This window comes from Parasteatoda tepidariorum, chromosome 4, assembly GCF_043381705.1.
Source record: "Parasteatoda tepidariorum isolate YZ-2023 chromosome 4, CAS_Ptep_4.0, whole genome shotgun sequence".
NCBI classification, from domain to species: domain Eukaryota; kingdom Metazoa; phylum Arthropoda; class Arachnida; order Araneae; family Theridiidae; genus Parasteatoda; species Parasteatoda tepidariorum.
In genome coordinates this window covers 86,059,512-86,078,607 of record NC_092207.1, presented here as the reverse complement: position 1 = coordinate 86,078,607, position 19,096 = coordinate 86,059,512, and the positions used below count along the sequence as shown (strand labels likewise).

The following is a 19,096-nucleotide window of genomic DNA, read 5'->3' as shown; positions in this document are numbered from 1 at the left end:
TATTGTTTAATGTTTAATAATAGTTTCACTTTTCATTATTAAAAAAAGTGTATACCATTCATAAATGATTGCCTTTTAATGTTTTTTTTTCTACTTGAAGGAGATAAAAGAGCTGATATTAAGTGACATTATTTACCTTGGAAAGAAGGCTGGTTTAAAATCATTTGAACAGGTATGAAAAATATTTTTTGTGGAAGATATTTGTCTTATTTTTAATCTTTTAAAAGTCTATTTTTTTTTCCTAAAAAAAAATTTAAATAGGAAATTTCTTGTCATAAAATTTTGACTTCTGGTTGTTGATAAAAACTAGAATGTAACTTAATTTTTTTTTTCATTTAAAATTAAATGAAATAAGTTTTTTAATTAATTATTAAAGAGTAACATTTTATGTATATTTTCAAATATTGGAACTTTGTATCCTTATTAAAATTTTGAAATTATAACTTATTTTAAATATATAAGATTTCTAGTGTAGATTAGATTTCTATTGTACTAGTGTAGAGAATTATACACTTTGGTGTGTAAAAATAATTCTCATTAAACAAGTCTTAGTGTTCTCCAAACTGATTAATGTTCTCTTAATGAAAAATGCAAATTTTCTTTTTCTGAAAAATTCAAATATTTTTTATTAAGTTTTTTGTTTCTGTTCTTCCCAAAAAAGGTTGTGTACTTGTAATGTGTTATCTCAGTGTTTAAACTATAAAAGTTTTTTTTTCTTCCATTTTAGGTGAAAGATATTTATTTGAACCCTGAAATGTTTTCGATTGATAACGGACTGCTCACACCTACTCTCAAGACAAAGAGACCAGATTGTAAAAAATGCTTTATGGATGTTATCAATTCTATGTACAGGTTAATGGTTTAGTTTCTGTAGAACTATATGTGTGTGTCTGCGTGTTTCTAAGAATCTCTCCAACTATACTCGAACACTAGTTTTGAAAAAATGTTTGCGTGAAGGACCAAATCAAGAAAGACCCCCCCCCCTCTATGGAATGTGATCTTAATGTTGCGAACTGCAATTATATTAAGTATTCCTATTGATTTTTTTTTCCAAGTCCACGAAACATTTGAACTAAAATTTTGGATTGTATGATGATGTCTTTCATACATTAGCTTGCTGTGTACATTCCAGATGATAGACTAATTATTTTCACGTTTGCTGCACTCCTCTTTTCTGGAAAAATTCCATTTTTTAGTTTCGATATCATTCAAACTAGCGTAACTTTAAATCGAGTTGTCGTACCACTGCTGGCCGACGGGATTTGCGGATGACAGAATTATTCTTGTGTTTACATGAATGGTTAGTATTGGTACATTACTGAAACCGATGTAATAATGTGATATTGTATACTATTAATATGCATTGCAATCCATATCTTTTTTGAAGTTGAAGAGTTAATTATAGTGTGTTTGTGATAGTAACTTCATTTTTACATTTTGTTTTTGTTTCGTATCTGAGAAAAATAAGGCTTTTAATTAATTGGATTTTTGTTAAAACTTTGTTGATTAATTTAAAATTTTTATTGACATTAATCAAATTTTGTTTTAATTTATGTTATTTATAACTAGGCTAGTATAATAAGTTATTTTTTTTTGTCCTTTTACTTTACAATTGCTGTTTTTCTATTAAGTATAGTTTTGTGCTAGCAACTGTGCAGAAATGTGAAATGCTAAACAAGTAATTGAATACTTTATTTACTATTTGTTAATGTAATCATTTTTCTCTGAAGTTAGTGATTAACTGTAGTCCAAAAAGTATTTAAATGGCTATTTTCACATTGGATTTGAACTAATTTGAAAGTACATCTAATAAGCAATGCAAATTGTTTTAATTTGAATTAGTTGTTCCTTATTAGTTTTTAAGAAATATTTTTTTGAAAGACTTTTTGGTTTTTAAAAATATTTCAATCATTTTTAAAATTTTTATATTTAATTAGTTTTTGAATTTTAAAATAGAGAATAAAATATTTTTTTAATGTCTATGACAAGGTAATACAAAAGTTTTCATGCACTCTTTGTGCAATATAAGTGTTATGTTTATGTTCAGCTTTGTTTTGCATAATTGTGTCATATATTTCCTATTTTGGAAATCTAATGAGTGAGAAATTTGCTTTTTATTTAAAGGCCATGTATTGTCATATTCTAGAGCATTTAATTATGTTTGTATTTGTTTTATTTATTAATAAAAACCCTCAAAATATACTCATCAATTATAAAATAAACCATACATTTGAGACATTAGTGATATAATCATGGCTCATTTCAGCTTTAATGTTTTGAAATATTTTTTTTTAGTTTAGTTTCTTATTTATAGAATCATATACTTAAAGTTGTGCCCTATTTAAATGAAGAAAAAAATTAAGAGCAACAAAATATAGTATTTTTAAATCTCCTTTTAACTTGTGTATTTTATTGGAATTTAGTAATTATATGAATATTTACTTTTGTGTTTAAAGAATTTTAGAATTTCTTCTATAACTAAATTTCTTTATTAATTATTTGACTTTTTGTATTATCTCTCTCTAAGAAATGAAATACTTTTTAGAAGTGTAGTTTGTGCATCACCCGATAATTCTTTTTCAAGGTATTGGGCACTGCATTTGTTTTTCTTTTTGCAAAACTTTTCTTGTTAATAATTTATTAATTTCTTCCCCAGTGTTTCACTGTTTGTAAATATTCTTGTTTTTGTGCCTGTTCTTGTAACTTTTGACATTAAATTGTTTCCTGTACATAAATCTGTATTTTTTCATTGAATGCTTTATTTCATTTATTCCGTTATTCTACTGATTTCTCTACCTTTCATATATTTACTCTCATCAATCAATTAATCATTACAATCTTTATTACATTTTTAAAGGAATAATATTGGATACTTTGTGAAATTTTATAGCGAAGATGTACTAGGCACAGTTCTTATTTATGGTTGTCTGACTTTACATTAGAAATCCAATCAATTATAAATTTAAAAGCACTGTTAGAGCGTGTTCAAAAGAAAAAAATTACAAAATATATTAAAATGAAAAGAAAATAGGATATAGAAATGTATGATCTGTTAACTAAACCAGAATATTTTTTCTTGATTAAGGAATTACAAATCTCATCAGATGATGCTGCTGACTGAAGGGCAAAAAAAAGAAGTTTCCTGCTGCTTGTCAGACCATTCCAATTTCAATGTATGTTCAGAAGACTTTACATTTTTGTCAGACTGCGACAAATTGTTTCTGCTAGTGATAAGTTATTCAGAATTTTTTCTCAGAGGCACCGTCTGTTGACGAATTTAATCTTGAAATTTAGCTTGAAGAAGTTTGTTTAAGCTAATTCCATTTTTTTCCCTCATTCAAATAGTTAGGAATATCTGGTAGAATACATTAAGTATTAAAATAGTTGCTGAAGAATTTTGATAATTTGAAATAATTGAGACCGAACCTAATATTTATTATTGAAGATGTAGAAAATGGGTCTGGTTGCAATTACAAATAAAATACGCCAAACCCTTCTAACCTTATTTACCTTATCCACTTAGTCTGTCTCATTTGATTTAATGTGAAAAATGCATGGGGAGCTTACTTATCAGAAAGCAACTAGTAAATGGTAAATAAGTATAAATCAAAAATAGTACTTTTTGTACATAAAAATCCATGGAACTTCTTCCCCTACATTTACTTCTAAATCGAAATCTCTCCAAAACTAAAATCCTGATCTTATTCAGAGGAGCAGGATACTTAACAATTTGCTGTGTAGATTTTTGTTTGTGAATATCTAGTTTTGACAAAATTTGAGTCATTTTTAATGTACTACATAGAATTGTCAAGTAAGTAATTGGGATGGAAAACAAGATTTATTTATTTAACCAATGGCCTGAAAACTGTTTCAAGTTCTGTGCTATGGATAGTTTACTGCGTAAAGCCAAGCATAGTGGTGTTGGGAATTAAAATTCCTAAGACTTCTGGGTACTACCAATTTATTTTTTCTCCTAAAATTAAAAACCGAGCCATTTATTTTTATTATTCGTGTTACCCATTGGAAAATGGTTGTCTTTTTTTTTTTTCACTGTTGGTTAGAATTTCTGATTCTAATTAAATTAATAAAAAAAGAAAAAAATATCGTTCAAATGGTGGAATTTTCTTTTTTTCACAATGCAAGAAGTATTTATAGGATATCTCGGGGGTCCCATAGCTCAAAAATAAACTCACCAACTTAATGCATAACAAAAATAAAAGTGAAAAAAAAACAAATCTAAAAAAATTATCGCACAGCAGCGGTCGCCATAGCAACGCATGCAGGGATGCTAANTATTTCCAAAATGATTTTAAGGTAAACATCTTTCAAAAAAGAAAGAAAAATCCTAAAATCTTATGAGGAAAAAAAAATTTTTTTTTTAAAAAATTGCGGGAAAATTTATTGAATTTCGTTCCGGTTTTTTGGTTTTCTGGTTTTCTGATTTCCGGATAACGGGTTCTGTACTGTATTAGATATTTTGTGGAATTTTATAGCAAAGACGTATTAGGCACAGTTCTTATTTATGGTTGTCTGACTTTACATTAGGAATCCAATCAATTATAAATTTAAAAACACTGTTATAGCGTGTTCAAAAGGAAAAAAAAAATTACCTAAGATATTAAAAATGAAAGGTATGTAGGAGATAGAAATGTATGATCTGTTAACTATACCAGAATATTTTTTCTTGACTACGGAATTACAAATCTCATCAGATGATGCTGCTGACTGAAGGGCAAAAAAAAAATATATATTGTTTCCTGCTGCTTGTCAGACCATTCCAATTTCAATGTATGTTCAGAAGACTTTACCATTTTGTCAGACTGCAGCAAATTGTTTCTGCTAATGATAGTTTTTCAGAATTTTCTCAGCAGCACCATCTGTTGACGAACTTAAAGTAAATCTTGATAAAAAGCTTTAAGAAATTTGTTTAATCTAATTCTTCTATTTTTTTCCTTTCATTTAAATAGTTAGATAGCTAGGAATATCTGATAGAATACATTAAGTATTAAAATAGTTGCTGAAGAATTTTGATAATTCGAAGTAATTGAGACCGAACCTAATATTTATTATTGAAGATGTAGGAAATAGGTTTGGTTGCAATTACAAATAAAATAAAATAAACCCTTCTGACCTTATTTACCTTATCCACTTGGTCTGTTTCATTTGATATAATGTGAAAAATGCATGGAGAGCATACCTCTCAGAAAGCAACTAAATGGTAAATAAGTATAAATCAAATTATGTACTTTTTGTACATAAAAATCCATGGAATTCCTGAATTAATCCTTTTGTCTCAAGTTTTTACTCTCTGGATTCTACGTAAACTACATAGACCAAAGTCTCAATAGTTTGAAATGCAAAATTACTGCTCCCTACATTAACTTCTAAATCCAGATCTCTCCAAAACTAAAATCCTGATCATCCTTATTGAGAGGAGCAGGTTACTTAACAATTTGCTGCTGAGTAGATTTTTTTTTTGTTTGTGAATATCTAGTTTTGACAAAATTTGAGTCATTTTTAATGTACTACATAGAATTGTCAAGTAAGTAATTGTGCTGGAAAACAAGATTTATTTATTTAACCAATGGCTTGAAAACTGTTTTAAGTTCTGTACTATGGATAGTTTAGTGCGTAAAGCGAAGCATACATGGTGTTGGGAATTAAAATTCCCAAGACTTCTGGGTACTACTTCCAATTTATTTTTACTCCTAAAATTAAAAAACTGAGCCATTTATTGTTATTATTCGTGTTACTCATTGGCAAAATGGTTGTCTTTTTTTTTTTTTTTTCACTGTGAACTGTAGGTTAGAATTTCTGATTCTAATTAAATTAACAAAAACAAAAAAAAGGGAAAAAAATATCGTTCAAATGATGGAATTTTCTTTTATTCACAATGCAAGAAGTATTTATAGGATATCTCGGGGTCCCATATCTCAAAAATAAGCTCACCAACTTAATGCATAACAAAATTAAAAGTGAAAAAAAGAAATCTAAAAAAATTAACGCACAGCAGCGGTCGCCATAGCAACGCATGCAGGGATGCCAACTGCTCCGCTTTCTGGAATAGTTTTAATAAAGTGGTAGCAAATTATATGGTGAAATTTGTTAGAGACGGACAGTTACGCCTACTTTTTAATATAGTAACCAGTTGATTGATGCTTTAACGTTGCATTTTATATGATACTTATAACTTTTGATATTTAGTGGTGAATTAATTACTTAAAAGGAAAAATACTGAACTAAAAGTAACTTGAATTTCGCTACCACTGGAAAATACTATTTTACAAAGCGGAGCAAGTTTGCATCTCTGCGCATGCAATGATGACGTATGCACACTGTTTACTATTACTCTTGAACACAGTTGAAATGTGTGATGACGTCCAAATAAGGTGTGCACGCCATCGAACCCAAAAGAACAACCATTTTGCCGATCTGTAATAACAAATAATACCTTACAATAAACGTTCATACACCGAAATATGATTCTATAAGGAAAGTAAACATGCCCCACCCCCCTCCAAAAAAAAATCCATGGGGTATGATCGCCAACAATGCTGGTGTCATTTTTAATAAATCTTGTTTAATAGCACAAAATTATACGATACTTGGAGAGTACAGCACAACACCTAATGAGTTTTCTTTCTTATCTATCAATAGAGATGGAAAATTTTTACTACTGCTGCTGTCTATACCATGCTGAAATGTCTCGACCTCGTATTTACTGTGGTTTATGTGATTTAATGGCTGCCTGACCGATTTTAAATTATCACTAAAATTCAATACCTAAAGAACTTTGACAGTATTGCGGACATCTCTTGAAATTAGCTAAAATTTAAGTACTTTGTGGTTTAAAGTTCGTGGGCAATAGCTGAAGTTGATTACTATATTGTTTATAGCTATTTAATGTGTTAGGATTGGAAGAGGGGTTGAAGAATTAGAATATTCAAATACAGTTGTGCTTTTCGGCTCGGCTACCATTAAAGTTTATATGTTGTACATGATAATTTTGGAAGGTGTTTGGTAAATTAATAATTATATTGTTTCCGCATGGCGTGTGCAGCACGTCGTTAGCGATTTTGTGAAAGTTCTAACCGTGCTTGGCACGTCTTAAAAGTGCAAGTTTTTAATTTAAAATCTAAGTTAAATATAATATAAAGATAAATACAAAAAGATCTTTTTGTAAATAAGTGGAAGCTTATGTAAAATCATACTCTTACAGCTGTATCTCGCCAAAACATTTCCAATTTCAGTTTATTTGCGTTTTACATTTGTCACTTGTAACTATCTTCTTTTACAATGTGCAGAAGACAGACTACGAATGAATCAGAATTTTTTTTATAATACAAATTCATTGGTTTTTTTTAAATTTTAAATGCAAATTTTAACATTTAGGTTTCAGATTTTAGACACTTTTACGTCTTAGAGAGCGTTTCATCGCATGCTTTTTATTTTTACCCTTTCTATGAAAGTTCAGAGATTTCTCAATGATGAAATTGTTTTCGGTATTTTCATGATCAATCATGTTTTCTATCTCAGGATTGTCGGAAACTAAGCGAGTGGGTTCTGCGTGGAAAATCTTAACCTCTATTCGTCCGGTAAAGCTGACCGTGAAGTTTTCTTCAGTGTCATCTACCCCAATGATTTCTTTACAAAATATAACTTCTTTGTCTTCACTGTATATCGTAACACCAATATATACTTCGTCCTCAAATCGATCATGTGGTTCCGGAGAAAGCACGTGATAAAGAATTCTATCATTGTGAAAATCTAAGTACAACGAAGCTATGTGTCTGTCACTTTTTCCTTTAAATTTGAAGATGCTTGCTGGTGTTGAAAGAATTTCAAATGGAAATTCCACTTTTTGATCCAAATTGGCATTGGTGACATCATACACGTAGTATTCACTAGAAATTTCTCTACTAAGAGAAAAATTGTTTGTGCTGCTTTTGTGATCTATTAGACCTTCCATTGCTAGATTATTCGATCTTAAACGTGTCGGCTCTGCGTGAAAAACCTCCAATTCAGCGCGTTGGACAAAAGGGATTTTAAATTCTTCTGGCATTGGATGTAATCCTTCGATTAGTTTATCAAATATAATTTCCTTTTTGCTATTCCTTACTTTTACACCGCAATACGGCTCACCTTCATAACACCTGTGAGGATTTGTTGATAGAACATTAAAGTGAATTAAAGATTTCTCCGTATCGATGTATAACGTAGCTACATATTTGTCATTCAACCCTAAAAAATTCAACTTGCTGCAGGAAATTACCGATTCGTCATTTGCCAATAACAACTTTTCTCCTGTATCAGTTTGTCTAATTTCGTAAATGTAGTTTACATTAAAAAGTTCTTTTGTTAGAATAAGTGTATTGAGAGAACTATTCTTTTCAATTACTTTTCCCAATGCAGGATGATCAAACAGTAAACGGGTTGGTTCTGCATGGAAAAGATCTATTTCAACTAGGTCTGTAAAATTTATTTTATATTCTTCTTCCACAGTATCTGATCCTTGAAGTGTTTTGGTAAATATAACTTTGTTTTCTTTATTTCGAATCGTTATTTCAATATAAGTTTCTTCGCTGTATCTGAAATGGGGTTCTGAATCTAACACATGGAAATTAACTGCACATTCACTTGCATCTACAAACAATTTTGCGACCAGTTTGTCATAAGAACCTAAAAATGTTATTGTGCTTGATAAAATAGATGATTCATCATTAAGAAGAACAGTTCTTCTGCCTGTATTACTATTTGTTAGGTGACAACAATACTTATTCTTGGAAATTTTTATATTAGGAGTTCTGTTTAAATTGACGAGAGCGTTTACTAACTGATTTGAATATTCAGGTTGAAAACAATCTTTATATTGTTCTCGAAGACTTAGGCAAAAGCAGTTTCTTCGGAACATATGTTCAAATGTTTCAACTGCCAAAAGTAAGTTATATTTAGGATGACAAAAAGGTCTTTTATGTAAAGAGGACTTTTTCCTAATTTTATTCGCTATTAATTCTATTCTATTTAAAAATCTCTTCTCTAACAACTCTTTGGGTGTATTCTCCTTTTGAAAACCGAATTCATTTGCAATTAAATAATTTGTATTGCTATCATGATCTATAATTTCATCCATAATCGGATCATCAGTTTTTAGACGCTTTTCTGTTTCTGCATGAAATAACTCAATCATCAACGGTCCATCCATGTATATGTTATGCATGCCAGTCTCACAATTATCGCCTTCTAAAGTTTTGCTAAAAATAACTTCGTTTTTTTCATTTTTTATAATCACACTGACGTAGTTTTCATTTTTATAATAATCATGTGGATTGTTCGAAAATACATGGAATCTTACAAATCGTCTCAACGGATCTACGGATAGAGTAGCAAAATGATTTTCACCTAAACCAAGAAATTTGATTTTATCTCGTAAAAGCGAGGGAGCTTTCATTTTTTTGGCTGTAAGAAATAGATCACTAGGCTTACTGGCATGTACTACTGCATAAAAATCGTTATAGATCAATTTGGCATTCAAAACGTTAGGTGTAACAAAAACCTTGTACACCCCTACCGGTATGTTTGTAAAAATAATAGTTTGATTCAGAATTCTCTTTTCTGCTATGGTTCGAGACCCGTCCATTAATTTGAGCATATCACCAAATATATGATCAAATAAGTGGTGTTCTATTTTTACAGTGAAATCATTTTTTAATTTAGCTGGCCTTAAATCTAATGGAGTAACTAAGCTTGTTTCAAACCACAGATTCAGTTTATTTTTAATAATTTCTAGTTCCTCAGTATCGTTTATGAGATAGTTCAGAGGATATGCCACGCTGGACAAAACGTAGTAGTGTTCAAGTAGTTGTTCCTCTGCTATCGCTGCTTTTGCTAATTTCATAAACGGATACACGTCGATGTCGAAATCAATCGCAAAGAAATGCATAAGTTTTTCTACGAATGCTGTTCCACTAGCATAATGAAAGTGGCCATCTAACTCTTGGCGGATTAACTGATTAAAGCACGGGAAAGATTTCTGACCAGCTTTAACAAACATATGTAATAAAAATGATAATTTATGGAACAAACCCCAATCTTTGACTGGAACATCACTTCCAATCGCTTCAACAATGTCCATATCCTCTCGTTTCGTGCACTTTGTCGATACATCACTACCAAACATAATAGTCTGGTAAAAAACAACTAAAATATTGTTCCATACTTCACTAACAGATAATGTTTCATCATTAAGGCATTTCAGTTCATGTCCGTGACCTATTTCGTGCAACGCTCCCCAATTGGTAGAGCTTATATCCAACCAGAATGATTCGATTGATCCTGACGTCACAGCCGTACACCAATCACAGTAATAAGCCATTCCATCGCCACTTTTGTTAGCTTTGATGAAAAATCTATTTCTTACATTTTGATTGGTTGCCGTCTCTTCAAATGACAATCCAATTAAGTGATTATAAATAATTAAAATCTCATCATAAAAAGCAATTAAATCGTCGAGGTGGTTACCACCTGGTAATTCTCTTGTAGCCTCTTTGTCTATTTTTGGTATAAGAAAACCGAAGTAATCTGATTCAATGTATGCAAATTCTGCATCTTGAGTATCCCAAAGCATGAAAAAGTCATCCTCATTGTCACCAAAATGGTAGATCGGAAGAATTTTCGAATCGGATGGATAGTCTATACTTAGAGTGCGACTTTCTCTTGGAGTTTCTTTGAGGTACTCACAATCAACAAATGGAACACTTACAGAGCTTACACCAAGAATCGCAGCTCGACCTGGAAAGGAATCTTTAATTATATATATGTTTTCTGTTTCAGAGTCATCATTGAAGAACCTTACTTGCACTTCGACAAGACTTTTACTTTCTAGAAAACATGTTATTTCTTCGTCCGCAGCTACTATGATTCCAACAGGTATTCGATGATGGTTAAGGCCTTTGGTCATTGGAAAATCTTTCCAGACAGGTGCTGGTAGCCATGGTACCTGAAGTTTCTTGTTTGAAGTCATTTTAATCTAGCTGCAAGAGTTAAAAAACACCTTAACTCATTTTAACTTTTTGTTGACAAATTTTTTACTTACAAAAAAAAAATTTATGTATGGGGCTGGTGAGATTTGATATCTTTGTTATTTAAAATATGGATACAAAATAGAAACTTTTGAGTGTATGAAATAGAAATCTGAGTTTTCATTAAAAACAGATTGTTTTCAACATTAATAAATTTTTCTCCCAAATCTGGCAACGATCGAACAGTTTAGTAAATGAGCATGCATATTTATGTTTTTGGGGGGAGAGGTTCTGCATTTTTTCCCCTTGGTCTCAGTACTTGGAGTACTGTTGTGAACTCGAAGATGATCAGTTTTTTTATTTGTCTCCTAATTCAAAGATAATGCTTCATATTTAACCTGAATACATGGCAATAATCATTTGTTTGCACAGTAGTACTATAAAGTGAATGTGAAACTGCAGTTTTTCGGTTGAAAGGTTTTTAAACGATCTTTGGTGTAAAAAAAAAGATTTTTGGCAATGAAGATCAAATTAAAAAATTTATAGAAAAATAAATAAAAATGCAATGAACTAGGTTACTTATTATGTTGCTAGAACAATTGAAAAAATTTCCTGCAAAGAACGTTTTTATATCAAAGCCCTATATTAAAAGAATATGATGACTTAATTCATTTGAATTAGAATTTTGAGTGATGGGAGTGAGAAACTGGCAAACTAGGGCTTGAAATAATCTACCTTGTTGGAATCTTCAAAAGAAGGTCATAGCTAAAGAATATACATAAGGAAAGAAAGGGTAGTTTCCGTAGACATAATGTAAACCAGTCCCCTAGACTTTGGTATGGTTCCTGTGTATGAAGATAAAAGCAACATTTAGGGGCACAGCAGCAGATATTCTAGGAACGGGTTAGCACCCTCCTCTGCCTTCCAACCACTGCAGAGGTTGGGGAGGAGAAGAAGAGTTGTTTGTTTGTTCTGCATTTTTGCACTATTGATGAACAGTACTGTGCTATTAATTAAGATATTTCTTTGAGAATACATTTGTATTATCACTGTGGGTAGCATGAAACTCTTTCAATTATTTATTTTTATATTTTTCGAAATCTAAATTACTGAAAAGATAAAGTAAAAGCCCTAAAGACGTTTTTAAGCACATTTCCACCCAAATTATTTAATTTAAGTTTCTTGTAGTGTGTTCTATCTTCGCTCTTTTCAATAAGAAAATGTGATGTTTTTTCTTAAATAATTTTAAATAATGAAATATAAATAGAAAAATTAGTATTTACACATTTAATAATAATTTACAGATATGAGCATTTTTGGTATTAATTTATCGTGTAAATAATTGTGGGTTTCGGGTAAACTTCAGCTTTTTTTATTTTTGAAATTCTTTCAAGCATTTGTTATAAACTTTGTCTTTGGTTGTCATTTTTGTATTTATACTAAATTTCTACTTATAATGATGCTCAACAAAATTTTGAAAATAACTTTGCTTCTCATATCTCAATCTCTTTGAGCATTTGTAGAAAGAAAACTGAGACTCATCCGTATTGTAGATGTGCCATGCGCAAAATAAATAAACGGACCACCCTGAATAACTTTTGATCTAATGATCGGATCTTCACGTTCTAAGATTCAATCTGAATGGTTTGAAGGGATAACTTCAACTATCGATCGAATAATTCCTGAGAAAATCGAATTTTAAAAATACAGCTTTTTTAAAATTCGACTTCTCAGAAATTATTTGGTTGACTTAGCTCAAATTTTGTGTTTTGCCATTTGAATTTTGCAAAATATAAAATTTGAGAAAAATCGACCGAATACTTCCTGATAAATCGAATTTTAACTATACGTCTTCTATAAAATTTGATTTTTCAGAAACTATTAGACCAATTTCGCTCAAATTTTGTAATTTGCCATGTAAAATTGCAATATAAAAAATTATTTAAAAAAATGCATATTTTACCATTCAAAATTGTTTTGACTATTATTAAATAAAATAATAAAAAATAATAAATATTTATTAAAAGTTATATTTTGGATGGAATTATTTTTGGATAGACGAATTTTATAATTGAGGGCAAAAAATAAAGAGATCTCGAGATATGACAAATACGCAAAAAGTAAAAGTAGCATTAAGGGGTCAAAACTTTGGATCGCTCTACTTATACAACTATGGGGACCATATTTCCGTGATTGCGGCCACCCTTATATTTTGGGAGTCAGAAATTCGAATATTTCAAAAAGTAGTATGTTTTTACGGTGAAATTACGGTTTTGTGTTTTATTTCGCAGCTTAAAATATCGCAAGAACTAAGTAATTAGCATATTAAGGTCATCCACTCTAACCAGTAAGTTTGAGTCCTAGAAACTGAAGATCCGATCATTGGATCAAAAGTTATTGAAAATGGTTTATTTTTTGCCCTTAAAAAAATCTATTTTTAAGAAACAGTGAAATGTTCAATCATAAGGATTAGAGAGTAAAGCAGACACAGATGTATTCCGACATTTTCACCGAAAAATGAATAACGTTAACAAAGATAACTCGAAATTGTTTCCGCGAATACTGTAGTTGCGAGTTATTCAGAATTTCTTTTTCTTAATTTTATGGAGACAAAGATTCATCACATACCTTTGGAACTGTTTTTTCTTATATCTTTTCAAGAAGCTTTCTATATGTTGCAGTACAACTTTTCCATTTTTCCAAAATTTTCCAAAATTTTTTGTATGCTATTTTGTGAGCCACTCTTCTCTTTCCATTCATTCATTGAAATATATCTGTAAGAAAAAAAGAAAATTTATTTGCAAAAATATATATTTAAAAATGCATTTTATTGCTAATAACTCCAAAATGTTTTGGTAATCTGTTCTTCCATAATAAGGTTAAACTTATTTATAAAATTGAACTGCCGAAGAAAATATCTCAACTAAGTTGTGCATCGACGTTGGTGCAAAATTAATGTAATGCTAGATTTTTATTTTTTTTTAAATAAGTAGGAGCTCCTGTGCTTATCTTTACTAATCCTTGTGATTACTTTTCATCAACATTGAAATCAAGGGGGAAAAAACGATTTATGCACATTTTTTTAAAAATTGCTGTTGAATTGCCATCTGTTGCGATTTGTGGATAACTAAGAATTGGCAAAACAATAATATAGATAATAGGTTCCCCAGAGAGTCATTACTGAGTGAAGAACGGCCATGCAGTGGTAAAATAATTCCTGTCATTACGCAAATTCGTTTTTTCTCAGATCATTTTTCAAGGGCTTTCCCTACTGATCTTCTTAAAAGTCGATAAAAAAAATAGATAATTTAGTTTATAAAATATATAATTATTATAATTTTATCTAAGCACATCTTATAAATGTGTTATGGAAGCGAAATGAAATGATAACCGGATTTGAAAAAATATCAACCGTATTTGAAAACAAATTAATTAAACTTTAGGAACACAGATTGCGTGATGCAATACGTAGCAATAATTGAGGAGTAATTTTACTTTCGAACAATGTAAAACGATAACCTTATATCATATAACAGTTCTAATTGGAAACAGTGTCGATTTCTCTTCAATCTTCATTTGCTAAAAATTTTGATAATAATGTTAAATTAGGCAGCATCTAATATCTGTCTTATTTATTTTATTATTTACTCATTCTTTTTTTTGTTTTTTTTTGTTATTATTTTCGGCGTCAAGTCAAGCAAGAGCTTATGATCTGAAAACTGCGAAGAAGATAAATTATTCTACAACAATGGATAAATAATTATTATTTAAAGAAAAAATTGCAACAAAAAAAATCCACTTAAAATTACAATTTGGAACAGAGAGGAATTAAATCTCTTTAAATTTATCATTCAAAATGATTGTCTATCGGCACGACAAATTTCAACTCAATAGTTACATTTCAACAGGCCAACATAATTTTTTTTCCACCAAGAGCTTAAGAGTTAATGATTCTCAACTAATAATCGAATCGTAATTTTTTTCGTTCCATCCAATTCCTTGTACATTTTTCTACTCTCTTTAGTTCTTTCAAGTTTTTAAGTCTGACAGATTTTGAGTAGCAAAGCAAAGAAATAGAAAAGTAAAAAAAAAAAAATTGCAAAAAAAAGTACTTAAAATTGCTATAACGCTATAACTCTCTAACAAATTGAAAATTTGAAGAAAAACTGTTTTGCGTAGCCAAGCAAAGTGGAGAATGCGCAAACTTAGAAGTGGTACAACGGAGTACCTAGCCCAAAGAATCTATACTATACTATAGGCCACCTCCGTAAATTTTAAATTAAATACTGAATCAAAGGACTGTGTTATTAAAATAAATTGAATTGGTTAAATTAGTTGTAAGTAATTAATTAGTTAGGATGATAAAAAAGAGAAAAGAAAGCAAGGACAGCACAAATAGGGGACAATGCAAACATATAAAAACAAAAACAAACAATTAATACATTAGAAGGGTAGGGAATTAATAAATTTTTTTATTAATTTATTTTAGAAGTTTAATAATACGATTAATTAAATGATTGTTTAGTAAGTTGTTAGTGATAGTTAGATGATGAAGGTGTGGGCCCCAGTAAATCCGCGAGGGGAAGGGCAACCCAAATAGGTGGAAAAGGAGCAATGAATTTATAAACAGCCAAACAAAGTGTAACTTTTAGATGATCAACCAAAACAGCGGCTGCTCTTACGTTTTTTTTTTTTTTTTTTTTTTTTTTTTTTTTTTTTTTTTTAACGTAGTGAGAAAACAGAATATTAGTTTAATTGAAAAAAAAAAGCATCAAAATAAGATATCAATGTGATAGTTGAGCAAGATATCCGTATTTTCACCATTAAATAGGCATTACCGGAAAAATAGGTGTGGTTTAAGTTCCTAAAAACAAGGGATTTTTTTTAAAATTGTAGTTAGGAGAATTAAAAAAAATTTTTTTTTTGATGCAGAAATAATCGTGCTAATACTTTTGTATTTTCGATTGAAATAATATTGGTTGCTCACATATTCTGTCATACAAAATATTTTTATTTCACTTTTAAAAAATTTCGTGCTCGCAATTTTATTTTATTTTATAAGCGTCGTTGAATAGCCGACCCAATTTTTGGATATACGACTACTAATGATTATCTCCGGAGCTAGTTCAGAAGAACAAGGAATTTTAAACCAATCCAGAAGACAAGGGAACTCCTGGATCAAGTATTGGAAAAAATTGCCTTCGTGGAGGACGTTTTGATGGAACTAACCCACATTTACGTTACACGGAGAGGAAAACCACGAAAACTTCCCATGGTTAGCTTGATGGCAAGGGGATTCTAACCCATGATCCGTCTGCCACTGACGATATTTTTTGTCAGCACTGTGGTCGGTGCGAGTCGGGTTGGAATTCGAATTTACCAGCCATCGCTGGGATTCGAACCCGGTTCACCTCATTGGAAGATGGACGCTCTATCCCCTGAGCAACCACGGCTCTCTGTTTGCAGTTTTATTTTATAACCGTCGTTGAGCAGCTGACCCAAAATTTTCGGGTTTACGACTACTTATGTTCAACTCCGTAGCCTTGCAATTCTCCTAGGAACTCCTGGATCAAGTATTAGGAAAAATTTGCCTTCGTGGAGTACTTTTTGAGGGAACTAACCAACATTTGCGTTACATGGAGAGGAAGACCACGAAAACCTCCTACGGTTAGCCTGACGGTAAGGATACCCATGATCCGTCTTATGCTGAGGATATTTCACGTCAACACTGTGGTCGGTGCAAGCCGGATGCGGAAATCGCATCGACCACCCATCGCCGGGATTAGAACCAAGTACACCTCATTGGACGGCGAACCTTTTATCCCCTGAGCCATCGCGGCTCTGTGTTTTCAATGAATTAATGTGTATTTAATGAATTAAAGCATATGAAGAGATAGCCTGGTTCGTAGGGCGTTGATTTTACTATTGGAATATCATACAAAGCTTATACATTTTGATTTTTACAACTTCATCATCAAAACTACGCAAGGGAATGCAAGATTTTTAAAGTAAAAATTTTATAATTTCTTTTAGCTTAAACTAAATGAAATATCTAAATAAATTTCATAATTTTTTTTAGCTTACTTTTGAAATGCATGACAGCTGAAAGTGATTTATATTTTGATAAACCCTACAAAAGTATGTGAAATTATGGGCAATGAAAAACAAATATACTTTGCAACTAAAAAAGAAAAAAACACATCTTAGCAACTTCTTAAATCATTATGTAAAGCTTATGACAAATTTTTAGAAAAAATAATTAAAACACTGAAGAGCAAAATAAAAGGAGAAAATAGAAAACAATATTTTTAGCAATAACAAAAATTTTTGAGTAAATTAGCGCAAAATTGAAGATCGAATTCTCATATCATTACAATCTTGCGCTCTGCGTTCAGCTCACGTATATACCATAATAATTCTTCAATCAATTCAACTCAGATACTGAAGGCAGTTTTTATAATGAACCATTCAACCAGTCCTAACCAGGAATCGAAACTAGATCACCTTTGTCATCTCTTATAACTTGCACTTGGCTATATTAGCAAACCGTATATTACTCTATAAATTAATGTCGTTATTTTAAAAATAGTGGTGAACAACTGACCTAATTCAGCTCGGAAACAGCAAAATTTAAGTGTTTTAAATAATTGCCTTTCAGAAATTTTAATAAATATAGGCAATTAGTTTCACTACCCATTCATAAAAAACTTTTAAAATAATATATTTAAGAAAATTACATAAACAAATTACACAGCGTGCTTCGTAGGCACAACTTAGTACAGTTTTTCAGAAAAACCTTGCTGAAAGAGAACTAAAGACATGCATAAACCACTGTATAATTCAAGAAAAACAATCATATAGAAATCTAAAGAATTACTAATGATGAAGGTGCGACGTAAAACATCAAAACCTGTATGATTTCTGAATAAATCGAGAAGGCACTACTTCAAATACCTTCAATTTTCATCAGACAACCCAACTGGTTTTGATATTTCCACACCACCTTCCTCTTTGATGATTCGACAGATTTCGATAGCATGCTATTTTTTCCAGAGTTTAACTTCTAATAATCAACCCTTATTGTGCAGGTTTTCAACTTCATTTTGTCAGGATTGAACAAATTTATTAAAAAAAAAAAAAAAAAAAACAAGCTTTCGGAATCTGTTACATCACAAGTGAGGTTAAAAAACATCAAAATCAGTTTAATTGTCTGGTTGAGTTTAGTGGTGTTTTTAATAACCGATTCTCAATTCTTTCCCGTTTTCTCTACCAAATCAAATAGGTTTTAATGTCTTAAGTCATGCTTTTCTCAGCAGTAACTGATTATATTTCGATAGAGTTCCCCCCCCCCCCAAATTGAATATTATTTTGCGTCTCTTAAATGACTTGTTTTTTACTTCATTTTTCATAAAAGCTGCACAAATGTATTGCATATTCAGTAAAAATTTATTTGTAGGCTTTGAATGTCATATTTTTTAATTAGTATAATTAATTACGAATAATTTTAAAAATTCTATCAATTAAACTTTCTGAAGGATGAATAACTTTAATTTCCAATTTTTGTAAACATAAAAATTATTTAAGTATTATTTATTTTTAAGTTATAAAAAATATACATAACAGAAATAAAAATATACATAATAATACATAAATAATATATAATTGGAGCTTTGTAATAAACATAAATGAGACACACTTACTTTAAAAGATGAACAAGCAATCAAAGCGAAAGAATGCGGTGAAGTTAGAAAAATACTGCTGCATTATAAAAACATCTTATCAACCATCTCGTTAGTGCAAAGGTACTCGTGTAAAGGTATATAATATTGAGTTAACATAAATTCAAAGTTAAATCTTGATAACAATGTTATGCTTTAGAATTTTCCTGAATTTTATATAGGAAAGAGAATTTCGCGTATTCAACTTGGTATTTTGAAAGAGAAGTTCGACAATTAAACTTGATTCCAGAGAATATTTGTCACTGTAACTTTCAACTAAAAATGTTTATACGTCGGTTTATTTCTTATTATATATAATAAACAATAAATTTATTGAGTCACATGTCGGAAGCAATTGCT

The 19,096-nt window shown here is 30.3% G+C and overlaps 2 protein-coding genes across 11 annotated transcripts in view; one reads left to right on the top strand and one right to left on the bottom strand.

Annotated features, from left to right (window-relative positions):
• LOC107450383 (long-chain-fatty-acid--CoA ligase 1) overlaps positions 1-2,735 on the top strand; it is a 65,522-nt gene extending 62,787 nt beyond the window's left edge. For all 8 annotated transcript variants that reach the window (XM_071180151.1, XM_071180148.1, XM_071180152.1 and 5 more), the window contains exons 19-20: positions 101-172; positions 728-2,735. In XM_071180151.1, the coding sequence (XP_071036252.1) occupies positions 101-172; positions 728-865 (210 nt within the window). In that variant the 3' untranslated portion in view covers positions 866-2,735. The remainder of the gene's footprint in view (positions 1-100; positions 173-727) is intronic.
• A 4,489-nt stretch (positions 2,736-7,224) lies between these two features.
• On the bottom strand, positions 7,225-19,024 carry LOC107450392 (uncharacterized). Of its 3 annotated transcripts, XM_016066173.3 has the most exons (4): positions 18,719-19,003; positions 17,103-17,199; positions 13,647-13,792; positions 7,225-11,030 (listed from the first exon to the last, which is right to left on the bottom strand). In XM_016066173.3, the coding sequence occupies exon 4, from the start codon at positions 11,018-11,020 to the stop codon at positions 7,403-7,405; it is 3,618 nt and encodes a 1,205-aa protein (XP_015921659.2). In that variant the 5' UTR covers positions 11,021-11,030; positions 13,647-13,792; positions 17,103-17,199; positions 18,719-19,003; the 3' UTR covers positions 7,225-7,402. The 3 variants fall into 3 exon arrangements, with proteins under 3 accessions (XP_015921659.2, XP_015921660.2, XP_071036248.1); XM_016066174.3 differs by lacking the exon at positions 17,103-17,199 and having other exon boundaries at positions 18,719-19,024; XM_071180147.1 differs by lacking the exons at positions 13,647-13,792; positions 17,103-17,199 and having other exon boundaries at positions 18,719-18,854.
• Between the last annotated feature and the right edge of the window lie 72 nt (positions 19,025-19,096).